Consider the following 23708-nt stretch of genomic DNA (forward strand, 5'->3'; position numbering starts at 1 on the left):
TGATTCCAGCAGTGTTGTTGCACCAATTTGTTTGGCTGTCATTCCGTTTTCTTTTCTTTTTATTATTGCAAAGTATCTCTTATGCAGTTTATTGGCAATAGGAAGCTAATATTGATTCAAAACTAGGGCCTAGCTGCAAAGCTGCCTATGTACCGAAAGTGACTATAGTATCCTGCGCCAGTGGGTGTTGCATTTGAAGGCACCAAAGGAGTAAGCAAAGGAGAAGGAAAGGGAAAAAAGAAAAAAGAAGGGATGAGGTTCTAAAAAAAGGGACTGGTAATGTAATGAAAAGAAAATAATTTTGACCAAGGTCTTAGTGGACAGCAAACAGCTTGTTTCAAGTTCTTGACCTGACCACAATCAACTTCACACTTGTAAGTAAAATAGATTTGGGTTTTTAATTCAAGTTACGCTTTGGTTTGTGGTACGTATAAATACTATCTATATTTCTTTGACTGGTATGTAGGGAATATGCTTGATCAGCATGGTACTTGCATGCTTGGTATCAACATATGCACCTAAGATTGTCCCCTAATTAAGTACACATTATTTGTATGCATGTTGACAAATAATGGACTTAAACATCTGATTAAACTAAACAAGCAAAAGTTCAAATTCCTAAATTTAAGCCTGTAATATTGTCCCAGAAACCAGAAAAGTCTACTGAAAATGTTAACAAGTAGCTACATCAAAAGAGAGCTCATTGAACCAATTTACGGTATTATTACTTTCTTTTAATTCTTGGATCATTTGTGAATCAGAACTGCACCATGAATGCACAAATTGCATTATACTTGTGAGATATGTCTCCTTAATTTTTTTTTTCTATTTATTAACTGGTTATTAGAGGATTATGAATCAGACATAAGCTCCGTGCACGCCCAAGTTGTACCAAAAATATGCTTTTATTTGGGATAGTATATGCTTATTTCGATTTGCAACTTTTTAAACTACCTTTTGATTTGGATGATTACAATTTTGCTTCGAATGATTTTTATAGCCGTTCCTAATGATCAATTTGTGAGATGATTTATACTCTTTGTCTAATGATTATTGAACATGTGGTTATATTCTGCTATCAAGTCCGAAAGTCTTTTGTAGAATTATCATATGAAATAAAATATAAGAGAGGTTATTAGTGTGTCAATTTTGCTACCAAGAGACGCACATAAAGAGTATCCAAATATTGATTTGATGAAGGGAATATGTTTTACTCTTTATATCAGAGGTAGGATGGTTCATGGTTGTCTCTGTGACTATGTTTTTTCTTTATGGTTTTATTGTGAAAGAGGAGGGGATTTGCTCAGTCCCAACTCCTAAGACATGACATGAGCACTCTCGTTGTAGGTATACGCTTTTAAGTTAGCAGTGTTCAACTTTGGGGCACTTATTGGAGGATACTTTTATGGACTTGGGAAACTTATATGACATTTGGAGGATTTATTTGAAAATAGAGTAATGTTTCGGCGGGCATGACTACGAGCATGAGATAGCATTGTACTCGGGTTGTCTAGAAAATGGACATTTTGTTTAAGTTTTTTATTTTTTATTTCCCATTGTTAGGAACTTAGGATCAATTTTTTTTTTCCAATGGCGGTTTCTCAGGTGGGAGGGTATTTTTGGAATTCTAAAATGAAGCCCACGGGATGAAAAGTTTATCTTTCATTAAATTGTGGTATATAGATAGATAGTTTATATTTGAAGTTAATGAGTGCATTCTAGATAGTTTGTGGGACGGTAGTTTGCCTAGTTCTTATTTTTGTAAAATCTTTTGTAATTGTTGATTCATGTGTAGAAGGTCATAGTTTCACTAATTGTTGTCCTTCTTAGTTCTGGTTTCCAAAAGTTTTTAATATAAATCATATTATATCATATCATATCATATCATATCATACTATTTTTAAAAGTACGAGTTTGCAAAAATCTTTTCATGGTCAATATTACGTTTATAACTTTTTTTGAATATTACATTGTTATCCTAATCTATTCTAATTATTCTATCTTCTTTGAATGGGTAATTAAATTATTTATTCTATTCATAATTAAACTTAACATGTTATTGGATAAAGTAGATACGTTTGGTATAATTCAATTTACAAAACTCGAGGCTTCTAAAATGTAAAAGTGCCAAGCATCAAACAAGTCACTTGCAAAGAAACCGAGAGAAGGATAGAGATAAGAATCTCCTATTTCTCTCCTATCACAGAAAAATAATATATTGAGAAGCAAAATATGTAAATTAAGCATGTTTATTCTAAATATATAGAGTCTTGTCAACGACCTTAAGAACAAGCAAACACACTGAGAAACTGCCACAGGCTCATAAGTCCGAACATGACCAACCTAAAAACAAACACAACCGAAGCATAAATTATTTCCATAACCATCTAGTCACTAAACACAAACAGAGCCACACGATCGACCGTTCTCGAGATCAATACAGGCGCCTGCAGATGGTGAGCCCATCGCCTACCGAGACCTGCGACATCTCGATGCGAGGATCACCTGCCAAGAACTTGTTGAGCTCGACCAAGGCCTCCCTGTCGAGCTTCTCCTGCGGAGAAAGGGGATCATCTTCATCCTCGTCCTCCTCCGTTGCTGCCACCGTCCCCATCCAGAGGGTGTTGTCGTACGCGATTGCTCCTCCGACCCTGACGAGCTTCAGCAGTCTCTCGTGGTACTCGCCGTAGTTTGGCTTGTCGGCGTCGACGAATGCAAAGTCATAGAGATCCTCGTCCTTCGGCTCCTGCATTATTGGATTAAGATTGCGAATGAATAAGGGTTAGTCGCGCATAGAGTTTCTGCAGTATCACCGTTTTGATCCTTTCTACCCTTTTAATTAGTTTCATTTTCTTTTTTTTTTGGCAGAAATACACTTCCGGTTTAATTTTTTTTTGACTCTTTTATTCTGGGTGAAGTTTTGATAGATACCCACTAGCTCTTAGAAATTAGCGAGTCCATGTGGGGGTAAAAAAGTAAACAATATTTAACGCAAGGGGTCTATATGCAAAAAAATGAAACCACATAAATTGTAAGCTCAACAAAACTATGCATTATGCAAGCAAATTCCTTTTAAGAATGGGAAAGTAAATAAAAAGTAAAAAGAGAAGAGAGAGTAATCGGTCACGATTTTGAAGAGAAAGTAGTTCGTCACGATTTTCTGTGTGTAAATCAAATGACGGAAAACGAGAAAAAAAGGAAAAGTTGAGATTACGGTTGTTGTGATCGATCAGTTTTCTTTATTTTTACCGTTTGATTGTCAAAAAAGTACTTAAAAAAAAGGAAAGGGTAGAAACAAAAATAAAAGGTAGTTTTATCTGTTATTTCAATTCACTTTTCATCCACTTTCTTCAAAATTTTAAGAATTGTAAAAAGTGATAAGAACCTACCGTGGAAAAAAAAATAGTGAAGCCACTTTTCAATTTCGACAAGGTTGTAAAATACATCAAAATCTCAACAAACTCATTTGGTCGGCTTTTTAATAATTCTAAGTGTGTCAAAAAAAAAAAAAAACCAAATTGTTCTTATATTTGGGTTGAAGAGCCTTACAACTGCAAGAATTGAAACTATATGATGGATGTGTTTTTTTTTGAACTGAAAAACAGGGTGAGATACTCTGTTCATAAGATATATTATATAAAGATATTTAAAAGAAGTCTAATACAAAAACGAAAACCAACAACAAAGCTGAGAGGTAAGAACACAGTAGGGAAGTTGGTAAGAAGCGGACCTAGTCGTCACCTACCGAACTAACACTAACAGTGTTCGCACCCAAGGCCAAAAGAAAAACACACTAGATACTATGTAGCATGATGGATGTGATAGGTCATCAATTGAAGAAAAACATCAAATCTTGTCTGTGTTAAGTCATCAATTGGGAAAAAAACATCAAATTCTGTCTTTTGCCCCGAAGATAGAGGCCCATTAATTTCAGATTTCTTTGACCCTGTAACCTTCATCATGTTATCTATTAGTAAGTTCGTCAAAGGGAAACTTTACGCACCAAGAAATTTAATGATTTTGCACAATTTCAACCACAAAATTTAGAGAGAGAGAGAGCATATCTTATTACCTCTTGAAGCATTTTATCAAGAACAGGCAGAGCTTCTGACTCGATGAAATCGATTTTATGCTCAACACCTGCTTTCTCAATGAACGGCAATCCTATCTCGTAGGTTGACTTATCACAATCAATGGCCGTTATCTACATTAAAAAAAAGGGGTTTTTGCTTTTAGACCCATTTGTTTACTCCCATTTATTTTTAAACCCAAGTACTATTATTTGTATCTTTAAGCCCAATTCACCTTTTGTATTTATCTTTAAACCCAAAACCACTTATTTTTATATTTTGAAGATTGGGTTTAAAAATAAATACAAAATGTGAATTGGGCTTAAAGATACAAATAATAGTACATGGGTTTAAAAATAAATGGGAGTAAACAAATGGGTCTAAAAGCAAAAACCCCTAAAAAAAATGTTACCAATATCAAACAAATTGTTACAGAAGTATCTTATGCATTAGGCTAATTAATCTAATGACAACATGTTCCTTGTATAGTCTATGGATTGAAATTATTAAGTGTGATTATTTGTTTTATAATATTAATCGTTATGTATTTGATTGTGTTCCTAGTTATGAGATTATACAGATTTTTTCAAATATGAAAATTTTCTGTGATAATTGTAAATTAGTTATTAATTATATAGTCACGTGGCTTTCCAAATAGCCTCTAGGTAAGTCATTGATTAAAGAGTAGTGCTAGGGGGACCCTAAATATGGGACATGGGGAGGAGACAGGTGAGGTGTTCCCTCCCCACTGATCGGGACACCTCATCATGCAGTGGAGAGGGGACACCTCACCTGTCCCCTTCCTCTATCTCATATTTAGGGTCCCCTAGCATTTCCCTTGATCAAAGGGATAAAAAATTGGAACCCGACCAATAAAATAAAAATCAATGGACGGAGCACTCAGTCCACTTAAAGTCATAGGACTTCTACTCTTAAAAAAAAAAAGTAAATTCATGCACCTGCCCATCCTTTGGCAAGGCCAAAGCAGTGGCGAGAAGAGAATAGCCAGTGAAAACCCCGATCTCTATTGTTTTCTTCGCATTCATGAGCTTCAGTAGCACAGAGAGGAGCTGGCCTTCTTCAGGGGGCACGCTCATCGCAGGATTCAAAGCCCTGCGAACTCAATATATAAGAGCCAAGAATAATTCTACATCTCTTATAAAATACGAATTTGGATCATCTCCACTATAAAAAAAATAAATAAATAGTGAAGATCGTTGATTACTTAATATGCGGTTATGATACAATCCAAATCTAACACTTTTCATACCCCGTGTATTGCGCTCATTAATTCCTAATTTGCACTAAAAGAAAAAAATTATAACCACCAACTAGATAATCAATGGTTGTGATTATGTAGTGGTCCCTCAATTACTTTTTAGATAGTGGAGAGTATCCGAATCCATAAAATACAGTCAAATTCAACAAGGAAGAAATAACATTAAGCATCTACAAAAACACCAAAAAAAAAATCTTGCCTGGAGTTCTTCATGGTCTCCTCTCTCAACTCCCTGAGTTGCTCGTGCTCTCTTGGGTACACACTTGTCTTCAGTATGTACTACAAAAAATTAGGGGGAAATAACAAATAATTTCATTATATTTGCAAATTGCACTATAAGAATAATTGAATAGAGAGGACTGACCTCATAGAGAGCATCACTTTGGAGGAGGTTCTTAGGGAAATACGCGCAATCTATCGAAGAACCCATTGAATAGAGAATCTCGATTCAATTGGTGAACCTCTGTTCTAGCTACCTTCTCTATTTATACTCTCACTGGATACGATATAATAAACTAGGTATTTTTTTTGCCACGTGGCAAAAATATATAACCAATAACAATAATAATTACTAATTAATAATCGATTTTCCTTTGGCAACACCTCACCTAAAACATTAACCGTTATCTAGTCAACTTTTCCACCGCTTTTCCTCCTCCGCTCTGTCTCCCCCTCCCATGCAAGAAACCGACACTTGCAATTCATTATTATTTATCCGCTCTAGAATTTTTGGTTGGCACTTTTAGCAAGATTTGCGACATTTGACTTCTTAAATCCAGTAGGTTAAATATATGCTTTGCTTGGGAAAAGAGATTTGGGCTTGAAGAGTAGATTTGAAATCAAAGAATTTTATGAATTTTATAAATCATTTGTTTGGGTACTTGCAATTGATCGAGTGGCACTAGGGGCACAATTCCAACCATAACTCCAACCACATCCTCTCTCTTTTGCTACAGTTCACCAGGCCCTACATGAGATTTTAAAAATTTAAAATATCATGTTAAGGGCCCGGTGAACTGTAGCAAAAGAGAGAGAGTGTGTGGTTAGAGTTGTGGTTGGGGGTCTGCCCCTATCATTTTCCCTTGCAATTTATTTCAAATATATGGTTTGGATTGTAGAAAAATAAAAGAATATTTCATGTAATCTATTTTCTCTTTCTCTATCCCGTTCCTCATCTTGTTGATTGCAATGAATTTCCACATTATAAGTTTTCTCAATTATTATTTTAATAATATTTTCAATTTGTAAATAACTGGGGGCAATAGCTAAGTACCCTTTAATGTTTTTTATATTGTTTATTTTTTTTTGTAATTCAAAAAATGATATTTCAAATTCAAGAAAAGTATAAAGGGTAAAAAGTTATGATAGATGGTATATTTTGATAGCATATTTGGATAACTTTTTGGTTTGAGGGAAAAGAGATAGACTATAAAAAGTCATGAAAAAGGTAAAAAAACACGATCATATCATCGATTTGTTAAATATTACTGTGAACTCACAAAACAACCATATTGAACCCATAAATATAGATTTAGAGATGTTGTACCCTAAAAATTGCTAAGTATACTAAACCTCCCTAAGGCTGACATGTGTCATGTTTAGCTGGTCTATCTCACCCTAGTCAGGGAACATGACCCAGACTTGCACACGACTGACCCAATTTTAGAAACAGATCCGAGACGAAAGGCGTTTTTGTTGGGGAATTTCACTCTCCCCGCCTACTACAATATGCGCAACTCTGAAGCCAACCCACAATCAACAAGATATAAAACGAACACAATCAAGAAAAGAAGAACATCGGGATTTACGTGGTTCGATCGACCAACTTTGACATACGTCCACGGGGCAACAATACGAGAAATTCACTATGTATCAGGGAGAACTACAATAGGAACCACTCAACTCTAGTCTCTCAATCTCTCAATCTCACATGCATAATCAACTCTCATATTCTCTCCAAAGTATTCTCCTTACAATCTTTTGCATGGACAAAGACTACGAAACCCTCACCTCTCACACAATATTCTTGAATCAGGCCACACCCTTTGCTAACCCTAGATTATAAGAATATTGACTCTCTCTCTCTCTACTACATCTTCTCTCTACTCTCTTCTTCTTAGTTTTTCCTCCAACATAAGAAGAATATATATGGGAAAACCAAAACTCTATCTCTAGCCTAACTTTCTAATTATAATAGGATTCAAACTCCTAATCATGATGGAACCCAAACTTCTAATCATGATAGATCTCTAACCCTATCTAATTCTCATAAAGTTCTATAAAGAATCAAAGACACAATCCCAACAATCTCCACATTGGATTTGATTCCCAAACTCCCTTGAAGATATATCATCATCGTCTTGAAATTTTACCTTTTCCGCTAGAGTCTTCTATTTCTTTCGCACTTCAAATTGAAGCAACCACACTTCTAATCAGAACACCTGCACTCCAACTGGTTGTCTCGTGTCCCTCACTATCATCTGCTTCACCATGGCGCCTCCACCTCTCTTGTGTGCACCAAGAGATCTTCGCCACCTCTGACAATAAAATCAAATCAATCATGCTTGTCCTCCTAACTTGAGCCTGGCAATAGTCTCCCCTTACTTGTTGTCCTTGTGCTCCACCTGCATCACTCGTCTCGAATCATATCAGTGAACCTCTCCTACTCCACACTACGAGCCGGATGCCTCTATCTCCTCTATCACTTGGCTTAGACCGAATATGAGCGCTCATCATCTTCAATTCCAATACCACCATCTCCATTACCCTGTGTGTCACTCAGTCATGCCAGCTTGAAAGCTCCATTTAATTTGGAACTGTCCTCCTCGAGTCTACACACCAACCAACTATTGCTCCCGCGATGACTTTGAATAATTATATGCTGACAACTCTACTGCTAGAATTACATTTGATTCTCTACGCTATTCTCATTTGTCACATACTCATTTGCCCTATCTGCCATCAGATCTGTCTTGCCATTGAATAGCGGAATATCGAACTTCGGACCCGAAGAAGTTATCATTCTCTAACAACGATCAAAATTAAAATCAGTCACTGTATAGATTGAATTTGATAAAACCAACACCAAAAATGAACTCAACATGTCGAAAAACCCTAGGAACGACTCCTGAATCACCAAAATCCGCCTTCAAATCCTTGATCAAAAGACAAATCAATCTCGACCGTTGGATCTGTGTGAACAATACCCACCGTGCCGCTACAGTATTCCTACTACAGTATCCAGCTACAGCTCTTGCCTGCTATAGTATGCCACTACTACAATAATTTTTTCCTTTTTCTTTTTCTTTTCATCTTGATTATTATAACATTGATCTTCAATCTTTACTTTTGTATGACGTCTATCTTGCAAACTCGCTCCCGGATCCATCATCATGGCTCTGATACCACTTGTTGGGGAATTTTACTCTCCCCGCCTACTATAATATGCGTAACTCCGAAGCCAATCCACAATCAACAAGATATAAAACGACCACAATCAAGAAAAAAGAATATCGGGATTTATGTGGTTCGGTCGACCAATTTTGACCTACGTCCACGGGGCAACAATACGAGAAATTCACTATGTATCAGAGAGAACTACAATAGGAACCACTCAACTCTCGTCTCTCAATCTCTCAATCTCACATACATAATCAACTCTCATATTCTCTCCAAAGCTTTCTCCTTACAGTTTTTTGCACGGACAAAGACTGTGAAACCCTCTCCCAATGATATAATCTTTTGCACGGACAAAGACCACAAAACTCTCGCCTCTCACACAATATTCTTGAATCAGGCTACGCCCTATGCTAACCCTAGATTACAAGAATATTGGTTCTCTCTCTTCTACATCTTTTCTCTACTCTCTTCTTCTTAGTTTTTCCTCCAACAATAGAAGACTATATATGGGGAAACCAAAACACTACCTTTAGCCTAACTTCCTAATTATAATAGGATTCGAACTCCTAATCATGATGGAACCAAAACTTCTAATCATGATAGATTTCTAACCCTATCTAATTCTCATGAAGTTCTACAAATAATCAAAGACACAATCCCAACAGTTTTCAGGTCGGTCTTCCAACTCGGTCCCAAGAAGAATAACGCTTCCAGGCTTGGATCAGCGGAATGTGTCCGAAAATTCTGAGATGAATGATGTTCCTCCCTCGGCTTCATTATGGAATGTATCGAAGGACGAGCTGACATGTCAGCTTCGTCAAGCCTAGCTACATAATCCTATCACCATCGCATTTAATATATGGCCAGAATCATTATTATCCCCCGCCGAAGTCATAATGACTCCTCGGACGACGCCAACACTTCAACTTTCCTATCATTGTCGCATTAAACGCAAGGGTGACTTGCCTGCTTTGTGACCGACACATGTAAAGAGCCACCTGATCAAACAACCCGTACCGACCCTGTCAAATTGCGAAATAGCTGCTCACATATTCTTATAAATAGGGCCGGGTCGATTCTTCTACATGAAGGTATGAACAATTTGAACTGGAGAATCTACTCAATGTATATATCTAACTTGAGCGTCGGAGGACCTATCTGAGAATCCAACTCTGATCCTTTAATGGTGTTACTATGTGTAGGAATCTTTGTTCACAGTTATAACCGGCCATCAAAAGGAATAAAGAGGCAGTAAACTCCCTCCTAGTCATAATTTATCTCCTAATTAGTTGACCGGCATCAGCAAGAGAGAACATATGTTGATAAATTCATACTTTAGGAAGGAAGTTAAGAGTTTACTAATACTTTTAGAGTGAAAGCAAACTATGTGTACTTCATAAATTTGTTGTATATGTTGTTTTTGATATATATGTCGCACCTTGGTGTATTCAAGTTTGAAGAAACTTAGAAAATGAACTTAATCATATATAATCAGGATTAATATGTTTACAATTATTAGTATTTCAATGAAATTAACACACTTGATATGTTGACGTTAGTACAACTTCAAAATTTTGATTCTGCAGCTTCTACTTAGATTATGCATCACATCCCTAGGATTCTGAGTTACAAACCATGAGGAAAATTCGAAATGAAATGAGGCTAAGCGACATCAAAAGTCTTGTATAAAAGCTTATTTATGCAAAAATGAGGAGATTGATCCAAAGCATTAAAACGAAGATAAATTTCACAAAGCGCTCAACACATGGGGGCATTAATTCCAAAAACTGAAAAGTAACTATACACTATCCAATTCTTTTTCTCCCTGCTTGGCGATTGACGAGCGAATGTAAATTAATTGAAATAAAAGGTATCATACTATCATATATGCATTAGTCATTAATTTTCACTTTCTCAAAAAAATTAAGAAATTGACGGAAAAAAGAGAGACAGCAGAATAGACAAATTAGACTTTTTTTTTAATCTTTCACGTATTAGTTTAGTTTTAACTGTCCATTTTATTACTTTTTATATATAAAATCCAATAAGATTTTGCTAACATATAAAGTGATAAAAAAATACTTTGCTGTGAAAGTACCTGTTTTTAAAACTTTCTATTTACTTTTATTCTTATCTGTAAGAGTAAAATTTTCTTCGATAGGATGTGGACTATCATGTATATTGGATTTCAATCATCATCTTCTTCTTCCATGTTATTGGAGTCACAATTCCATGATATTGCTAACATGACGACCTCATGGGAGGAGGGGAAAAAGAAATCATTTAATGGTTGCTTAAAATAGTTCAGTAAAATTTTTAGTAATATCTCTTAACAGGTATGATAACTTTGGTATATATATATATTTTTGTTTATTAGAATTTAGTTATATCTGCGGGATACTTTTTAGCAATCAGTTCTTTTAATATTGTTTAAAATTGATTAGTTATCCTAATGGGTGGTAAGGATGCATGTGCTCAAATTTTTGATGTGTTCTTATTTAATTTGGAAATTTGTCTAAATAGTTGCTCTCAACATGTTTGATATTTTGCTTCTTTACACAGGTTTAAGATTCATTTTTGTTAAAAAAAAAATCAGGAGTTAAATATTTGGATTTGTAAATTTTTATGTTTAATAAAGATAGCAATTGCTTTGTTTTATTTTTTTTTATTTTTTGGGGGCAAGGTATCTGACGTTTTTTTGCTTTATTAATGTTAATATAATTCCGGATATTTGGGAATGGGTACTACAAAACCTTGAGAAATTTCCAAAATCTTTTTTTTTAAATATTCGTCTGATTTTAATATTTAAGTTACCAAGGGAAAATTTCATATGAACAATTTCTGAATTAGTCGTAGTTTCATCTGCTATAAAATTTAATTTTATGGCACTTTTAATTTTAGAATTATTATGAGATGAGGGAGGCCTTTGGCCTCCCCCTCATTATCTCTCCATTCACACCCCATTATGGTGGTGTAACACCCCACTAAGTGGGGGTGACTCTTGGGTACTCAACCTATTCACATTGACTAGTATAAATATATATCATAGGCCTTTGGCCTATGGACGGGTTTCAAACACGTTATCGGCACGAAGTGTTTTTGAATCCCTGAGCCATAAAAAAAACTCTATAATAAGATACCTTGAACCCCAGACGGGTGACGCATTTAAGGCACGTCTTGATGATTGTGAATTTGTTGAGGATTCATTTCCTAAACTTGGCACACAGTCCAGGAAGCCTGACGCTTCTAAGACCATTTCTTGGAACACCAAGACTTTGTCTCATTATGATCCGCGTACTAGTCAATGTGAAGATGAGATCCTGAAGATTCTTCATCTTCAGAATACAGTACATTTACTTCCGGATAAATTCACTGATAACCAGAAGATTGTCAGATCACACGTCCTTGCTGTCAACACGCCAGCTAGGATTGACATCCCCAAAGATGGATGCAATCCGCCGGCAGTAGAAACGGCTGTACCTCAATTGAAAATAGGACGCCCACCAGGTTCGAAGGACAAAGTCCCTCGTAAAAGAAAAAATCCTGGAGAAATAAAGATGAACCCAACACAGGATACTGAGCTCAGACCAGCTTCCTCTCCCCTCCTAGATTCCCCTGAAGAGGAACAAATAGGAGAAACATCATTAAATTTTGTACGTACTGAGGAGGTACTGGACAGAAAAAACACAGTCATCGACGACGACTTTGCGTTCGATATTGCCGTTCACATCACTGAATACGACGATGACATCAAACCACAGTCTCTAGCGGAATGTAAACGCAGAGACGATTGGCCAAAGTGGAACGAGGCAATAGGAGTAGAGCTGGACTCACTCTTGAAACGCGAAGTCTTTGGACCAGTAGTCCAAACACCTGAAGGTGTAAAACCTGTGGGATATAAGTGGGTCTTCATCAGAAAAAGAAATGAACACAACGAGGTTGTGCGCTACAAAGCACGGCTTGTAGCACAAGGTTTTTCCCAAAGACCGGGAATAGACTATGAAAAAACATATTCTCCGGTTATGGATGCGAATACCTTCCGATTCCTAATAAGCCTCTCATCTCTGGAAGGCCTAGAAATGCAGCTCATGGACGTTGTGACTGCATATCTATATGGAAATATAGATAAAGATATCTATATGAAACTCCCTGAAGGATATAAAATTCCACCAGAGATAGCAGATAGACCTCAGGACGTCTATTTTGTTAGGCTTCAAAGATCATTATATGGTCTTAAGCAATCGAGGAAAATGTGGTATAACAGACTAAGTGAGTTCCTTGCTACGCAAGGATTCACAAATGATAAAGTCTGCCCGTGTATCTTTATAAAAAGATCGGGAACATGATTCATTATAGTCGCCGTCTATGTCGACGACTTAAATCTCATTGGATCTCCTGCAGAGATAGCTGGGATATCTGAAAGCCTTAAGAATACTTTTGAAATGAAAGACCTAGGCAAAACAAAGTATTGTCTTGGCTTACAGATCGAACACCTTAAGGGTGGTATCCTGTTACACCAATCCACATATACACGGAAATTACTTAAAAATTTCTGAATGGATAAATGTCATCCTCTTAGTACACCAATGGTTGTTCGATCATTGGATGTAAATAACGACCCCTTCCGTCCGCTGGAAGAGGGGGAGGAAATGCTAGGTCCTGAAGTACCTTACCTCAGTGCCATTGGAGCACTATTATATCTGGCTAACTGTACGCGTCCCAATATAGCGTTTTCAGTTAACCTACTAGCCAGATACAGTGCAGCGCCCACAAAGCACCACTGGAATGGAGTTAAGCATCTTCTGCGCTACCTCCAAGGATCTATAGACCTGGGATTATATTTCCCGAAGGGTGGGTCTCCCACCTTAATTGGTTATTCAGATGCAGGTTACAGGTCTGATCCCCACACCGAAAAATCACAAACCAGATTTGTGTTTATATTCGGTGGTACGGCCATCTCCTGGAGGTCTGTCAAGCAAACCACTGTAGCAATCTCATCCAACCATTCTGAACTCCTCGCGACCCATGAAACCAGCAAAGAATGTGTTTGGCTTCGTTCTGTCATTCAACACATCTTAGTGTCTACTGGCCTGAAGACTGGTGACCTTGAGCCAACTACTATATTTGAAGACAATGCAGCCTGCGTTGCTCAACTTCAGTCTGGCTTCATCAAGGGTGACAAGACGAAGCACATATCTCCTAAGTTTTTTTGGACGCACGATCTTCAAGAGGAGGAGCAAGTTAAAGTACAGCAGATCCAATCATGTAATAATTTATCTGACTTGTTCACTAAGGCTCTGCCTAGATGTACTTTTGTAAAACTTGTAAAAGGAATATGGATGAGACATCTGAAAGACCTACAAGCCTGAAGCTTGTATGGTTCAGGGGGAGTAACCTATGGGTTGTACTCTTTTTCCTTAGGTTGATGGTTTTTTTCCCACTGGGTTTTCCACAGCTAATGTTTTAACGAGGCAAACAAGTTTACTCTGGATCCAGAAGTATCCACCCCATTAGCTTTACGAACCCTGAAGTGTTCATAAGCTAAACCCAAGGTAATGGATGGATAAGGGGGAGTATTATGAGATGAGGGAGGCCTTTGGCCTCCCCCTCATTATCCCTCCATTCACACCCCATTATGGTGGTGTAACACCCCACTAAGTGGGGGTGACTCTTGGGTACTCAACCTATTCACATTGACTAGTATAAATATATATCATAGGCCTTTGGCCTATGGATGAGTTTCAAACAAGAATTCATATTAATGTGAATATATTTTTTCAATTATTGAAGGAATTGTTTATCATTTGTAAAATTAAGGTGTATGACGTCAAAAGCATCGGGGAGTGCCACAGCTATATTGATAAGTACAAAACGTAACACGCTTAGCACGGGTAAAATATTAGTATTGACTAATAAGAAAATACTTTGCTGTGAAAGTTCCTTCACTATTTTTAAATACTTTCTATTTACTTTAAACTTTCCAAACAATTTAGAAGAACAAAATTTTCTTGATCTATAAGGGTAAAATGTTTGGGTTTTTTTAAATATCAGTCCATTAATCTTAAAATGTTTGGGGAAAATGTAGTCTCTCAAGTCTTTGAATTACTCGTATATTTCTCTAATCTCTTGCAAATTAGTCTCTCAAATATCAAAATATCAATAAAAAAGCAAGGAGGGGGGAAAAACCAACCCTCTGCGTTCACATGAACAGGCTGTGGGATATATTTGCAAATGACCACAATGCAAACCTTCACAATTTGAGTGCATTAGCAATCCCGAACTTTTGTGGAACTAATATGTAATTATGCAATATTTGAGGGACTAATATCTAAAAAACTTTTAAGTAATGAGAATAGGGTTTTTCTAATGGTACCGATGGGCACTCGTTAGGAGATGAGAGAGACACAAAGAAATGAATAGCAAATAGGCTCCCTGACCTGCATAAATTTCTCTCCTTAATTACCTCTTCTCTCGCTCTCTCGTCTCTTAATGAGTGCCCAAGGGCACCCGTTAGACAAACCCATAAGAATAGAAGGTTAAACACAGACAAAATTCAAAATTCAAATTGATAGATCTCAAAGTTTAAAGAGAAATAATGGCAATTTTCACATTCAATTCACAAACTAGCGTAAGCTGACATCAAGCAAGAAATCACTCCAAACAAATTTGAAGTACATACGTACATACATATAACTCTTAGTGAACAAAGGACAACAGCACGGATCAACAAACGCGCCTGCAGACGGTGAGCCCGTCGGCTATCGGCACCTGCGATATCTCGATGCGGTGGTCAGCTGCCAAGAACTGGTTCAGCGCGATTGTTGCGTCCCTGCCGAGCCTTAAACGCAGAGGAAGGGACTCGTCCCCCGGTATTGCCACGGTCCCCATCCAGAGCGTGTTGTCGTAGGCGATCGCCCCTCCGACCCTGACGAGCTTCAGTAGTCGCTCGTGGTACTCGGCGTAGTTTGGCTTGTCGGCGTCGACAAATGCAAAGTCGTAGAGTTCTTCTTCTTTCATCTGCGGCGTAAATTTCAGCATCTAAAGCATTGTTCGGTTCACTGCTAACGTAATACAAAGTCGTAGGGATCTTCTCTCTTTAAGGACATTATTTTCGAATCAGTACCCCAAATCTTAGTATTGTGGAATTAATCTTTCGCCTCGTTTAGCAAATGGTTAAATGAAGGGCCAATGAGAGTTAACCCCTCCTCAGCTTGCCCAACACAAGATTTTGGCTATAAATTGAGTGAACCCCTCATAATTTGCCAAACACAAAAAATGGCAGAAATGTTTACAAATCCATCTAGAGGGATTAAGAGATAACTCATCTCTTTATAAAGAAAGCGGTAGCTATCTCTTTTATTCCCAAACAAAAAAAAATGACCACAAGAGTTAAAATAAACTAACTCAACGAATTAAAAAACTTGACCTTTCAGCTTAACTAATAAGCTAACTATGTTAACACATCTCCTTAATCCCTTATCTTCAACCCTTTGCCAAACGGGGCGACACTTTGAATTAATTCTCCAAATCTTCATACATGTTTTGAGATTAGTCCCGCACCCAGATCTGTCCAACATTTTGAAATTAGTTTCCCTAATATATTTACCTGATGCTAACTAAACGGACTAATTTGAAAAGACTTAAAAAGATTTGAAGGGCTAGTTCAAAATGTTTGAATTTCAAAATAGTTAAAGGATTTGCGGGACTACATGCAAAATATGTATATTTGGGGGACTGATTCAAAATATAAAAGATTAGGGGACTAATGTTGAAAACCCAATATTTTTACATAAACTAGCACCAACAATAGTCTTGTTGATGATGATAAGCACCGAGGTGACCCAACTCTATCTTTCATCATGGAAGGGCTTGAAATAAGTCAAGAGTTAGATTCATTGATTTGTTTCAAATAATTAGATTTTCTCCATTTCTACATTAAATATTATTGTGAAGGAAAAAATAAGCACCAACTAATTTCATTATAAAACAATTTCAACCAATAGAAATTTATCAAGAACATGCTTACCTCCTGAGTCATTTCGTCAAGAACGGGAAGAGCTTCAGACTCAATGAAATTGATCTTGTGCTCAACTCCTGCTCTCTGAATAAAGGGTAATCCTATCTCATAAGCCGACCTATCAGGATCAATCGCCGTTATCTAAAATGAAACAAAATGAGTCAATAAAAACATTACTAGCTACTACAAACTTACAAACCAATTATTTCTGTGAAAAATACCCTTCTAATATTGAAGGAATTCAATAAAATTTTTTTTTGCACCTTTCCATCCTCTGGCAAAGCCAAAGCAGTAGCGAGAAGAGAATAGCCAGTGAAAACCCCGATCTCTATTGTTTTCTTCGCACTCATAAGCTTCAGTAGCATAGAAATGAGAAGCCCCTCTTCAGGGGGCACGCTCATCCCAGCCCTGCGATTCGAAATTACAGAGCTAAGAATAACATTTTTTAATTATATGATTAATCTTACATGAGTGATATTAAGAATCCATCAGTTTCCTAATTCATGGTACTTCGAAGAAACATGGGTGGGTTCATCAAAGAAGAACATCTGAAGCAAAAACATCAAGATTCTTGCCTCTCGTGTACTTTGATAGTCTCCTCTCTCAATCCCTTGAGTTGTTCATGCTCTCTTGGGTATACACTCGTCTTCAATATGTACTGCAATACGCACAAAATCATGATCATCATCAGTAATAGTATTATTATTATTATTATTATTATTATTATTAAGAAGAAGAAGAATATTGAAGAATAACCTCGTGAAGAGCATCACTTTGGAGGAGATTCTTTTGAAGAGATGAACGATCCTTTGAGGTCTCCATTGAGGAGAAGCTTTCGGTGTGTATCAATGAAGATGACGAACCTACCTTATTTATTATGTGACAAAAAAATAAGGGCTTCTTCCTTGACTCATATTTATTTGTTTCTAACCTCGAGATGATCGAACCATTAGGATAAGGACGACCAGGTGATGGTTTATACCCAATTGAGGGTGGACTCCGCTTAGGGGTGCGCGTGTGTCAGACTAGTGTCGGATCTGGCCCAGGCCCGATCGGATCATAGTGGGCTAGTCCTGTTTCCCTGATCTTAGGCCAGGGGCTGGACCCAGCCTGACCCATGACCCATCTAAGATTGGGCCGGGCCTGAACCAGCTGAGGGCCCGTGGGTCATGGGTAGCTGGGCTAAAAACAAGGATATGTCGAGTCGGGCTAGGCTTACTTGGGTTGAGCTTTACACGGGTCGGGCCTAACCCGGGCTCGGTCAAACCGCTTGGTACCGAGTTTAGGCCTTGACCCACCCCAGCACATGGCTCCAGTGAATATCGGGCGAGGTTGGGCTTGGCCTTGTTCGGGCCTGTTCATGGTAGAATACATGTTGGACCTCGTTGCCCCACGGTTCAGCCCAGCCCTTGCCCCACTAACAATCCATCGTGCTCTCACTCTTAAGGTTTGGTTTGGTAGGAGGGAAGTTAGAGTAAGGTGAGAAACAAAGTTAAAAAAACTTCTTTGGTAGAGACTTCTTAGATGGTAAGGTGAAGTAGAGTAAAATAAGGGAGATGATGCAAAATAAATTAGAAAGTAAAGAAAGATAAAATCCCTCCAATTTGAGAGGGCACAATAAGGAGAGAAAAGATGCAAAATGAACTAAAAAGCCATGTACCTCCCCTTACCTCATCTGCAACCAAATAAGAACTACGAAACATATGTCCCCCTTTGCACCTCATTGAACTTTAACTCACATTACATTCCCTCTTTATGCATCCTACCAAACCAAGACAGGGTTATGGGTGGGCGTGGACCAAATAGGCCCGCGGGTCGACTCGACACAACTTGTGATGGGCAACAAACTCTTCCCAGCCCATAATGGCCCGACCCGAGTTATAGCCAGGCCCTGGGTCAGGCTTGATCTAGGCCTCAACCCAGGACCAGAGGACTTGGTCGGGCCCATATATGATCCAACATGGCCTGGCCCTAGGCAGGGCCAGGCCCTAACGTAACATTTTTTGGTCTTTTATGATGTATCAGTGTAATTAGTTTACTAATATGAATGATGTTGCTGCCAAAAATAAATGGTCAATCGAAACGGGTTTACATGGTGTTTGTGAGAATTCCTCAAAGAAACAGAGTTCATATTTGTTTCTGTGGTGTGGTTCACAATGATGTCAGTAAACTATTTTTAGAGTGCCTCAATGAAACAGAGGTCAAGTACCTGTAACAAATCTTGTAATTGTAGTTCATGTTGGAGGTAACGTGTTTGTGTAAATGCCTCAACCACACAGAGAGACATTGTATTGTGGGTTGGAAATTGCAATGTTAAAATCTTGGGTCGACTCTCAACCTGTACCTGTGCCGGCCAAGTTAGACCCGGCCCGGACTAACCCAAGTCGTGGCTAGGCTGGGCACAGAGCCATACCTAATTAATACGTAATTACCAAGTCTAATGATCCAACGGCTATGCACATTTAATGCTACGAATAGCCAAATCAGATCCCTTGAATACTTTCTCCTGCTTAATTAAATGAAATTATTTGATGATCTATGGGCATGGATCACTAGGGAATTTCGGAACTCTTGGCTTATTAGATAGAAAACTTTTCAATAGATTGGATCCGTTGAATACATGATAGATTAAAAGGACACTTATGGGCAGTGGCGTAGCCAGAGCTTGCTTGCCCTAGGCAACCACCCAGGGCAAGAAACTCCGCCTCTCCCACGACCTCTCCCTCCTCCCCTCGCTTCCCCTCCTCTCCCGCCACTTCACCTCCCTCTCCCGCAGATCCAACCTCCTTTCCCTCCTCTCTCCCGCAGATCCAACCTCCTCTCCCTCCTCTTCCAGGACCTACATCTCAACAATCCCCAGCCCTCCTCCCTCTCCCGTGCCTCCATCCTCTCCCTCACGACATACTCGTAGATCACCTTTGTTTTTTGCCCAGGGAAAAAAATAATCCTGGCTACGCCACTGCTTCTGGGTCAGCACACTTATCATGAAAATCACACGTTTTGCACCAATCTGATAGTTCTCATTTGAAACAATTAGAAGATATCATGTCATTTGATGTCTTTAATATAAAATATAAATTCGATGCATTTAGTATAGTCAAGTGTCAATATTTCCCTTCTTATTAGCGGTTTTTTTATATATATTCTGCAATGTATATAAGTATGTGGGGATTCAAATCCTTTTCCAATAGTCGGTAAGTGGAGAGGATAAAATGTTTAATTCAATACATAGATAAAACTGTAGATGTTTTGAGAGAATTAACAAGCACGAATCCAAACTTCAAGCCACATGTAGCTCTGATTGCACAAACAACAACAGTAACAGAGATCAGTACAGGCGCCTGCAGATGGTGAGGCCGTCACCGACTGGGACCTGCGAAATCTCGATGCGAGGATCGGCAGCCAAGGATTTGTTCAGCTCGACCAACGGAACCCTGTACAGCTTTAACGCCGGATGGAGGGACTCGCTCTCCTCCTCTGACGCTGCTACGGTCCCCAACCAGAGAGTGTTGTCGTACGCTATCACTCCTCCGACCTTGACAAGCTTCAGCAGTCGCTCGTGGTACTCGCTGTAATTGTGCTTGTCGGCGTCGACAAATGCAAAGTCGTAGAGTTCTTCTTCTTTCATCTGTTGTATTGACAGATATAGAGCTCAAAATATGGGAAAAGACGTACCAATTTAGAGCTCTCTATGGAAAATTAGGAAACTGCACATGTATGATCACTGTCAAGTATCGACCCAATTATAATTGTATTGATGCAATGGATTTTCAAATGTTACTGAATTTCAATTTGGAAATACATTTCCTATAATAATAAGTACCATATCGAAGCGGCAAGTGTGAGGTGGCTTTCTTGTAACAGATGATGCATGAAATATTCGTTGCATTTATAATTGTAGGACACTAAAAATAACCCCTGAAGCGTTATGCAGGGAGAGGAGATAAGTGTTCTCGGAGTACAATGTAGGTTTTTTTTTATAGTCGAGATCGAACCAAACAGAGACACAACGCTCTCACTTAGGGCCCGTTTGGTTGGTTTATTTTGAAGGGGAAAGCTGCTACAGATGTCCCATCTGTGGCAGCTTTCAGCAACTTTCCCCCTCAAAAACAGGCAACCAAACGGGCCTTTACATTCAAACATTTTAAGATTTAAGATGATCTGACACTTTTAACACCCTCTGCTCTAGTATCAGTTGTACTTTGGTTCTCATGTGTTTCCATTCATATTAAATTCCAACACAATTGTTTTCTCATACGTTCTTGCAAACTCAAAAAACTTGATTGACAAACAAAATATGAAAGTAGGGGTGATATCTTCGCACTCGTAATAAGGCTTGGATTCTTGTGCACTCTCAAAGAGCAGGGCAGAGATCACAACTCCAATCATAATTATGCACTGATATTCAGTAAACTTTCTTAACTGTTAGCATCATGATCACCCAACTAAACAAAACTATATGGAGTTGATTTGACATGTCAATGCCGAGGCCTAATGAGTCAAAATAATCTTTTTTTCCGCTGGCCAACTTTTTTGAGATATAAGCCCAATTATATATAACGTAGTCCAGTTTAGTGAATATGTCCTTAGGACCCCTCGGCGAATACTACCCCCAGCCCCCCCGCCCCCGGCCGCCCCCCAAAAAAAAAGGACATCTCTGATTAGATATATTTGATCATGACAAGCACCAAACTGTGTGCCGTTCGCTAATTCTACAACTTTCATGGCTAAAGTCATCCTTGAAAGAAGTCACAGAATTTGTATCGAATTTAACGAATATCTGTCTTTTCAGTGAATGAAACTTGATGGGTGACATTAGCAGGTGCATGGAAACTGCAGGCAAAATTAATTAAGAACCTATTAGTTTAATTATTAAATGATTTAAAATATAGAAATTTAGAGACATTATGCGCTAAATTACCTCGTGAAGCATTTTATCAAGAACATGAAAAGCTTCTGATTCAATGTATTCGATCTTATGTTCCACCCCTGCTTTTTGAATAAAAGGTAATCCCATCTCGTAGGCTTTTCTATCAGGATCAATAGCAGTTATCTACAAAAAATTGTTAAATGCATATTAAACAAAGTATCAAAAGCACAAAATATTTCTCCCTCTAAAACTACATGTAATCTAATTACTTTCGGGTTAATTGCAAACTATTAAATGAGATGTAGCCACTTCTACTCCATAAACTATTTTATAAGCAGTTACACCCTCTAAACGCATGATGCTATTTCTCCATTCAATTGAGATATCACGTAAGAATCATGTAACAACAACTAAATTTTATCCTCAATTTAGGGAAAGTTAGATATTTCAGCTTAAATAGAGAACAAAGAATAATTTCTTAAAAAATGGCTACAATCTCCAGGTTTAACCATCTATTTTTCTTCTTAAAAAGATAAATTAGAAAAAGGTAAAATAAGAAAACTTTGCACCTTTCCATCCTCTGGCAAAGCCAAAGCAGTAGTGAGGAGGGAATACCCAGTGTAAACCCCAATCTCTATTGTTTTCTTTGCATTCATAAGCTTCAGTAGCATAGAAATGAGAAGCCCCTCTTCAGGGGGTACGCTCATGAAAGACCTGCAAACTCGATATGAATCAAGAACATTTTTTAATTTTATATAATTAATATATAGTCCAACTAAGCGAGGAAAAATGTTCTCTCCAAAAAAAAAAGGAACCGAAAAGTCCTTGCCATGGGTGTTTCTTGTTCTCCTCTCTCAATCCCTTGAGTAGTTTGTGCTCTCTTGGGTACACACTTGTCTTCAGTATGTACTGTAAAATAAAAAAAAAGGAGAAAGAGGGGGGGAAAAACAAATAATGCATTATCATTACCAGAAAATTAAAGAAGAAAAATGAATGAATGAAGACTAACCTCATGAAGGGCATCACTTTGGAGGAGGTTCTTTTGTACGGAAGAAAGTTCGCTTGGGAGTTGAGGTTGCTCCATTGATGAGAGAATATCAATTGGATTGATGATCCTCTGGCCTCTAATATTTGGATATATAAGTTAGGCAAGAAGATCTTTAAAAAGTTCATAAAACAAAGGATTTTTTAACTATATACCCTCCAATTATATATTATTTACAGACTTACTTTACAATTCTGAATATTTGTTGATTAGTGGCAATGATTTAAAATACCTCTCCAGTATGTTTCTTTGCACCGAAGTAATTACTGGCAATGATTTAAACCTATAAGAACTTTGAAATTTTAGAAAACCCCCAAAATATTTTTATTTTTTGCAATTAGACCCCCCAACCCCTAATGACCTCAACACGTATTTTGAGCTCCTAAGCAGAGAATATCACATAAAGTAGTCATTGGAGGTTAAGTGAAAATAATCAAAACACATGGGAGGATTTCTGAAATTCCCAAAATTATTGTGGTTTGGTAAGTTTTTCAAAGTTTTTGTCTGGTTAAGTGCCCGACGCCATAACTTATTGGGGGGGATTTAGCGAAATTTAACCTCAAATTTAACTTCAAATTTCATCTTCAATTGTTTCTTAGCTCTCCTATTGTCCTTCTCTCTTCTTCCTCGATCATTCTCTTTATGTGTATCCTGCATCTATTTCCATGTTAATTTTATTGTAATTGAAAACATAGGTAACTCTTTTTTAACCTTCTTTTAATAAGTCAATCTCCATGCATTCTATATATAGGATTGATGATTGTAAATTTTTAAAGATTTACAGGACTAATATGGAATTATTGTAGATTCGAGGGACAAATATCTAGAAATCCAACTTCATGAAGTAAGGGCAATAATGTCATTTCACTCCTAAGTAAGAGACGACGGATGAAAACGAAAGCTGCTCTAAACACTCTTTTTTATAATATAACTAGTAAGGAAGGCATGCCCGATGCACGTGCCTGCTCCTAGTTGTTGTTGCGTCAACCATCACAAATGATATCCAATGTACAATATTAGCTGATTCC

The 23708-nt window shown here is 37.7% G+C and overlaps 3 protein-coding genes across 4 annotated transcripts; all 3 read right to left on the bottom strand.

Moving 5' to 3' along the window:
• LOC109830123 (caffeoyl-CoA O-methyltransferase-like) lies at window positions 2232-5789 on the bottom strand. Its single transcript, XM_020397281.1, has 5 exons — window positions 5714-5789; window positions 5549-5628; window positions 5030-5183; window positions 4073-4204; window positions 2232-2746 (listed from the first exon to the last, which is right to left on the bottom strand). Exons 1-5 carry the CDS (start codon window positions 5777-5779, stop codon window positions 2435-2437), a joined length of 744 nt encoding a protein of 247 aa, XP_020252870.1. The 5' UTR covers window positions 5780-5789; the 3' UTR covers window positions 2232-2434.
• Window positions 15330-17703, bottom strand: LOC109830124 (caffeoyl-CoA O-methyltransferase-like). Of its 2 annotated transcripts, XM_020397282.1 has the most exons (5): window positions 17522-17703; window positions 17341-17423; window positions 17029-17173; window positions 16775-16906; window positions 15330-15765 (listed from the first exon to the last, which is right to left on the bottom strand). In XM_020397282.1, exons 1-5 carry the CDS (start codon window positions 17585-17587, stop codon window positions 15472-15474), a joined length of 720 nt encoding a protein of 239 aa, XP_020252871.1. In that variant the 5' UTR covers window positions 17588-17703; the 3' UTR covers window positions 15330-15471. The 2 variants fall into 2 exon arrangements, with proteins under 2 accessions (XP_020252871.1, XP_020252873.1); XM_020397284.1 differs by lacking the exons at window positions 17341-17423; window positions 17522-17703 and adding an exon at window positions 17276-17340.
• LOC109830125 (flavonoid 3',5'-methyltransferase-like) lies at window positions 19935-22774 on the bottom strand. Its single transcript, XM_020397285.1, has 5 exons — window positions 22645-22774; window positions 22465-22544; window positions 22205-22349; window positions 21687-21818; window positions 19935-20393 (listed from the first exon to the last, which is right to left on the bottom strand). The coding sequence occupies exons 1-5, from the start codon at window positions 22717-22719 to the stop codon at window positions 20094-20096; spliced, it is 732 nt and encodes a 243-aa protein (XP_020252874.1). The 5' UTR covers window positions 22720-22774; the 3' UTR covers window positions 19935-20093.

The sequence above is a fragment of the Asparagus officinalis genome, chromosome 2 (assembly GCF_001876935.1).
Source record: "Asparagus officinalis chromosome 2, Aspof.V1, whole genome shotgun sequence".
Taxonomy (NCBI): Eukaryota; Viridiplantae; Streptophyta; class Magnoliopsida; order Asparagales; family Asparagaceae; genus Asparagus; species Asparagus officinalis.